Source organism: Citrus sinensis, chromosome 7, assembly GCF_022201045.2.
Source record: "Citrus sinensis cultivar Valencia sweet orange chromosome 7, DVS_A1.0, whole genome shotgun sequence".
Classification (NCBI taxonomy): Eukaryota; Viridiplantae; Streptophyta; class Magnoliopsida; order Sapindales; family Rutaceae; genus Citrus; species Citrus sinensis.
This window is the reverse complement of record NC_068562.1, coordinates 27,952,303-27,959,848: the sequence shown is the minus strand read 5'-3', so window position 1 is coordinate 27,959,848 and position 7,546 is coordinate 27,952,303. Positions and strand designations below refer to the sequence as shown.

The window sequence follows — 7,546 nt, the reverse complement described above, 5'->3', positions numbered from 1 at the left end:
GCATAATGATTGATTTCTAATCAAGGATGAGATCCAACAATAGCTGTCATGGTTGGCTGTGAAAGAAGACAAGTATATGGCTAATATGAAATTCATCATTTTGTAATAAACAAAAAAATTGTCCCTTGTAAGTTAATATGGATTGGCATGAGAAATTCTTGGCCAAGGTGAAATATATTTGAAGGCGTTCAAATTACATTTTTTATGCCAAGTTCATTTAGATTGATTTTGAGATAAAGCATAAGTGCGTAACACACTAAACCATAAGCCATGCTTTTCTCTGGACATAGATAATGAAGAGACCATAACATAGAGAAACAATGAAATATGTTCAACAAATCCAAAAATTCTTATTAATTAGATGGTTCTGAACTACTATTAAGTATTACTCATAACTTGTAAAAACCTTAAGATCATTAGTGCTAAAGATAGAAACTTTAAGATCATTAGTGCTAAAGGGTATTAGCAATGCATCTTAAGGTCATCAGAAAAGTTATAATCGATGACTAAAGAGATTAGCATCTTTTAATAAATAAAGAGTTATCATTAAAATGGTTATACTACTTTATAATAAAGAACTTAAAATGCCACACAACTAATAGAAATGAAAAATAAGTTACTAGAATATGAGAAGCTAAATTTTCTAATTTTAGGAAAATCGATATTCATTAAAGAATAAATATATATCTTAAATATGATTTAACATAGAAAATTTGATGTTCCATAAACAATTTAAAGAACAAAATAAATTTCATAAATCCTTAATCAAACACTAGGATTAAAATCAAGCATGTAAAATAACCATATTGGTCATGTTTCGGTTCATGAATGATTATGGACTTCTAGACCAATTTTGGGTATAGAATTTTGGGCTTTTATTGAACCTAATATGGATTACAAAAAAACATAAAAACATGTCACAAAAAATAAGCCCACAATTAGCCACTTGATTTTATAAAATATGAGCTTAATTTGTTAAAGACAAAATTATGTAACTATGCTATTTATTTATTCAAAACTAATTTAATTAAATAAAGTATTAGAATGATCAGATCACATCCAATAAAGAAAAACTTAGTGAGTGGGTCTAACTCACGATAACGTTTGGTGCCATTATTCAAAAGCGAGCGATAATTTTGTTTGGTTAAATGAATGATCATGAACTAGTATTCATGTTCTTCATTATTTCTCTCATTGCAAAACGAATTTTGGTGATTCTAAATCCTATTAACTCTTATAAGATTTATAAGTGTAGACTAATTAAAGGCATCACAATTGGAGTGTTTTAAGAATATCAAATCACACAAAACAAAAAACTATTTGTTCGGTGATGTGTTTCCTAGACAATGTTCGAAACTTTCTATTTTTGGTGCTTCTTACCTCACGAAATTGTTTCTAAAACTACAAGTGAGTAATTAAACTTTAGTCTTTTCTCTTAATTTTCGATTTTGAATGAAGCCTACCGGAGGTTTTTATAACTTTCGCCATTCGTTTTAATTTTACTGTGCAAAAGTTGTGTTTTTAAAAATCTTATGGACAAATGTTATCCTTCAACTATATCTTAAAATATACAACACTTCACTACCAATCGTGTCCTTATTTTATTTGTATTTATTCTTAAATGTAATTGTGATAGAATAAGAATTCTACAAGATTAACGAAGAAGTATTTATGGAACTTCTAATGATACGACTGTAACCATTTTTTTGCCTTTAGCTTACAAGCGGCATTATGTCCAAAAAAAAAAAAAAAAAAACCTTAAAAGCGGCATTATGTGACAAGCCCACAATGTGAAAGGAACATTTCAGCCCACGCTGAAAATTCACTGCCTTTTGAAGGACCCCTAATGAGTTGGTCCACCAGGCCCAATTCCCATTCTCGCGCCCACCAGCTGCTTGACCAAATATCTGATAGAAGAGGAAACATGGGCCAAAAGAGGAGCATATATGTAAGCATCTCATGATCGGATACATGTTCAATGTTGAGCCGAGTTTTGATTGAGCGATAAATCAATGGTTATTAGATAAAATAAATAAAAAAAAAAAATTTAAAACAATTCTAATCATTAATTTAAGCTCAGCTCAACACTGAATTTAATCCCTCGTAATCCTTTGCTCTTACTTGGAGAGGAAAAGGCATGGAAAAAATAAAAGAAGAAGCAAGCCAACACCACAACAACGTCAACTCTAAATTGAAATTCCAAACACTTGCAACGCCTTGCTGTGCGGGGAGGCAGCTGCGGCGAAGCTTATGCTCCTTCTTCTTTGGCAGTGCTTTTTGGACACCGTTTTTAGCTTCTGCCAACTATGCCTGGGATTGTTTTCTTGCCAAAGATGTGAAACGACAATTTTTCAGCTTTGATTTGACTGCGGCATTCGAATAGAGAAGTCAAGACATAGATGCAAGAAGCCTTAAACTTGTGTGCAGAAGAACAAGACAGTGCAAGCATATACCAGATTTCAAATGCTGAGCTGATTGACTGGCAGACAATGTCACAAAGATGCTGTTTTCCAGTGGACCACCAAACAGCGGATTTCCAAACAAAGGTCATCAAAGTAGACATCTGGAACATTTAACAGCTGACAAATAAATGAAAGGGAATTTTTTACATGTTAAGGAACCTATGGATACCATGAACTTCTGTACAATGGAGAGTTGGGATTTTCCTTCAAATCAAATATCCAATCCTTAAGCTACCAGTAGTCACGACATGAACACAGCCCTTTCTTGAAATGGTGAAATCGAGTAGCATCTCTCACAACGATCTCTCTGTCCACAAGTTTGCAGATAAATTTAATGGCCGAATGACAGTCATTGCAGACTCTGAGGTTCTTCATGATCCTCAATGTAGTATTCTCCGGAGTACTTATTAGACCAAATGCAATAGCAAGTTTCTCGCTGTGATGTCTAAGCATCTGCTCCTTCACATCCTCCTCAACATCATGCAATACAGACGCAGTGTCTGGAACAAAACCCATCTCTTTTATTTCGTCCCATATTTTTGCCATCTTATTGTAGATTGCATCTCTCTGAGGGTGAAGCCAATCTTCAACTCCAAAGACATGAACTTTGTTCTGGATTTGAACCCAACTAAATCCTTGAGTTTTCTTCACACCTACGTACTTCATTGACTTTCTAATGTTAGCCGCATCTTCCCATTTTCCACAGGATGAATATAAATTACAGAGGGCTGAGTAGGCCCCACTGTTGTCAGGCTCAATAAGAAGCAATTTCTCTGCTGCAATTTTTCCAAGGTCCAAATTCTTATGAACCCTACAAGCAGACAAAAGTGAACCCCAAGCTACTACATCTGGTTCAAGTGGCATATTTTCTATAAAATTATATGCTTCTTGTAGCAAACCAGCACGCCCTAAAAGGTCAACCATACTCGCAAAATGGCTTGGGGTGGGTTTGATTTTGTGCACATTTTTCATCATATTATAATATCTCCGCCCTTGTTCCACCAATCCCCCATGGGTACAGGCAGTGAGCACGCCAACATAAGTTATATGGTCCGGTTTTATACCAAGTTCTAACATCCTCTCAAACAGTTGTATTGCCTCTTCTCCAAGACCATGTTGAGCTAAAGCTACAATCATAGAAGTCCAAGAGACAGTCTCCTGGCGCCAATGAATAAGATTAAATACTCGCCTTGCAGCATTGATGTTTCCAGCTTTCGAATACATGGTGATTAAAGCATTGCTCACAGACAGTGATGATGCTTCTCCTGATCTTAAGGCGCTTGCATGAATTTGTTTGCCATGGTCCAAAGAAGCCAAGCTTGAACTGACACTCAACATGGCTGACAGAGTGTAGTTATTTGGCTTGGGGCCTTCTCTAACCATTGATCTGAAAAGCTCCACGGCATCTTTATTCAAGCCGTTCTGCTCATATCCCACAAGCATGGCTGTCCATGCAACCACATCACGATCTCTTAATGAGTCAAAGATCCTTCTAGCTGGGCCTATATCCCCAATCTTGATGTACCCATCTAGTAGCGTTGTAAATGCTATAACGTTAAGATACGAAATCCCACTCTGCTCTACAATCTTTTGAGCAATTTCAACCCCACCAACCTTTGCATAGCATGAAATCAAAGCATTTCCCACAGGTCCTGTGGCATCAAACTCAGTTCTCATAATATAAGCATGAATCTGTTTTCCAAGTTTCAACTTCTCAAGATTAGCACAAGCGGATAAAGTACTAGCTAAGGTGAACTTATCAGGCTTTAAGGAAGAATCCTTCAACATGTTTGCAAACATACCCAAAGCTTCAAAATCATATCCATTCTGACTATAACCCGCTATCATTGAATTCCATGTAACAACATCCCGCTCAATCATTTGATCAAATTGAGCACGAGCAAGATCCAACCGACCAGAGTGTATATGCAATGAGACCACAACATTCCAGCTGGATACGTTCTTCAATCTCATCCCATCAAAAACAGCCTTAGCCATCATTTCATCACCAACCTTAGCATACATATTCAACAAAGAATTTGTCACATTAACACACCCACTAAGGCCAGTCTTAAGCACAAATGAATGCACCTTCTTACCTGCACTCAAATCTCCTAAAGCTGTACACGAAGCAAGCACACTAGTAACTGTGAACTGGGTCGGTAAAACTTGATCCTTAACCATCTCTACAAACATTCTTATCGCATTTTTAAAACGACCGATCTCGTTGTACGTAACAATGATTGTAGTCCACGAAACAGAATCCCGATTAGGCATCAAATTAAAAACTTCACATGCCAAATCTAGTCTACCTTGTTTTGCATAAGCTGAAAGGATTGTATTCCATGAACATAAGGTCTTCACAGGCATTTCATCGAACACTTTCTTAGCGTAAGAAATTGACTCCGTTTTTGCATAGAAATTCATGAGGCTGTTTTTCAAGAAAACGCTTAAGTGAAGCCCGCATTTGATTATACGAACGTGAACCAATTTCCCCACAAATGGGTTTCTGGATTTGAGGTTTGATTGGAGAAGATGAGCGTAGAACTCCAATGGAGAAATCAAAGAAGGCGGGTTTGGGGTCTCCATTAGAGATTTTATTAAGTGAGTTAATTAGGATTAAAGATTAAATTAGTAGGTTTTGTTTCATTCAAAATCTATTGAGGAGGTTTCGGAATCAAGAAAAAGATAAAACCCCCCAAAAAGAAAATATCGGAATTGGCGGGAAATGGGAAATAGTCGTTAAGATATGGCTTGTGGCTAACGGTCAAGGATGTGGGGAGTCATATTTTTCTTCTGTATATAAAAGAGAGTTTTTAAACATCTTTGCTGATATTAATTTTGTAATAAAATGGAAATAAAGATTTATAAGTTTTTTTGAAGAAATGCTTGATGACCTCATGACCATATGAAAATGATTATATAAAGAAAAATATTTAAAATAAATTAATTGGCGTTTTCATATGAAAATGATTGCATAAAAAGAAAAATATTTGTAAGAAGTTAATTGGTTTTTCTTTTAATAACTATTATCAATTTTTTGTTACTTAAATGGTGGTAAAATTATTAAAGATAAAAAGGAAAAAGACAGAACATAGAATTATAAGAATTGGTTCCTAAAGAAACTAATATTTGGAAAGATTCTAAGAGTCCTCTAAAAGACTCTTTAAATAGATAAATCTTCCTATGATACACAAGAATCATTCTCACATACTCAAATTTGCCAAGCCATCAACAACTCTAAAGACATAAAAGCAAGCAAAGTGAATATCTCATATGAGCATGCAAACAATATTGATTGATTTCAAACTTAATCATTGTGCTAGCCCTGAACCATCTAAGACTTTCTTCTTTATTCAAAATCAAAATAAAGTAATTTTATTAGAAACATAAGAGTAAAATTAAAGAGTTATTAAGGACAGAAAGAGGAAAGAAGAAACTCTCTTTAAACGTCTTTAAAAAATGGCTAAGAGAGTAAAAGCGTAAGCCAAAACGTAAACAAAATAAAAGATTGCACGAAGCTATAATTATTATATCTAATTATTCAAAAAGTTATTATATCTAGAAAAATTATTATCCGTCCACCCGAGGTTTATCCCATTATTAAAAAATTTTTTTACAAAAGTTTGAATTTATTTAATTTTACATATCCCATTATAAAAAATATTATAAAAATCTGAATTTGTTTAATTTTAAAATCAATGTACACAATTCATATTAACCATCTGCTAAAAAGACATAATAATTACTTTAATGAAATGACAAAACAAAAGTAAACACAACTTATAGTAGTAATTATTTTGTGAGGGTAGTTTTGTCTATTGGTTGGACAATTGATACACATTATAAACAATAGACAGAAATTTGAACAAATTAAATTTTTTGCAATATTTTTGAACAAATTAAAGTTTTTGTAGTATTTTTTATAACAAAATAAGTTTTGGGTGAATGACTGATAATCTCTCTTATTGTTATAGGATGTGTTATCAAATAAAAATGATCACAAGGACAACGAAAGAATATATCATTCCTTGCATATTTCCAATTCTTTTTCTTAAAATAATATCTAGTCTTTTTTTCAGGATGTTTCTATAACATTCAATCGTATTCATCATTCCTTGCACTAAGTAGCATCTTACGACAGAGAAATTCTAATACATCTGAGGTATATACCATGTCTGTTATAGAATAAACAAATAATGTTATGACATATGTGCATTTATTTTGAAAAACCATCATGCAAGTGGTGTTTGTATTAAATTCAACTACACATGTCATGTTTGTATCAATTGGTTGTAATACATCTGAGGTATTCTAAAATTTCTCCTTGCGGCAAGATAGCTAGGAAAGAAATAAATGTGCATAATTCATTGCATGTTTCCTATTTTTTTCTTTTTTCCCCTTAAAATTTAATGTGATGTAGATACAGTTTCATTTATCAAATAAATAATAATTAATATATTAATTTATAACACCGTCTCACCATCTACTTGATGCACAAGAAAGTATAGAAGAATATCGCCTAAATTTTCCATTTTGTTCTTACTCTCTATCATGATGTGGACTCATACGAACATGGTCTCATTTTTCCCTACTTTGCGTGTCTTTTTTGTCCATCACTTCTGTTTAAAAATTCTAATTACCCAACTTTCATTGTCCAAATTTATATGAATGGCCCTTATCATCTAAGGCACTCGAATAATTTTTTTTTTCCTTCTATATGAAAACGTCCGCACATTATAAAATACAAATTATTAGACTTTACACACTACGAGATAGCTGCATTATTTACAGCTATACATTACCTGTATATAGCACCAAAACATAATTTTCCAAAACATAATTTAATATAATGTGTCGACATCCACACTGAAAAAGGACTCTTATTAATAACATAATTTAATATAATGTGTCGACTTCCACACTAGAAAAGGACTCTTATTGATAAATATGAATTTTATAACTTGTAAACATCCTCACAAATATGAATTTTATAACTTGTAAACATCCACGAGAATGACTTTTTCTATATAAATCCTAGCTAAATTTGAGTTTAACTGCAAAGCTTATGAGAAATGAGCCTA

The 7,546-nt window shown here is 33.2% G+C and overlaps 1 protein-coding gene across 2 annotated transcripts; it reads right to left on the bottom strand.

Annotated features, from left to right (window-relative positions):
* Positions 1-1,577: 1,577 nt before the first annotated feature.
* Positions 1,578-5,295, bottom strand: LOC102618938 (pentatricopeptide repeat-containing protein At2g22070). Of its 2 annotated transcripts, none has more exons than XM_025094786.2 (2): positions 2,122-5,295; positions 1,578-1,907 (listed from the first exon to the last, which is right to left on the bottom strand). In XM_025094786.2, exon 1 carries the CDS (start codon positions 5,049-5,051, stop codon positions 2,694-2,696), a length of 2,358 nt encoding a protein of 785 aa, XP_024950554.1. In that variant the 5' UTR covers positions 5,052-5,295; the 3' UTR covers positions 1,578-1,907; positions 2,122-2,693. The 2 variants fall into 2 exon arrangements, with proteins under 2 accessions (XP_024950554.1, XP_024950552.1); XM_025094784.2 differs by lacking the exon at positions 1,578-1,907 and having other exon boundaries at positions 1,920-2,366; positions 2,454-5,295.
* Positions 5,296-7,546: the final 2,251 nt, after the last annotated feature.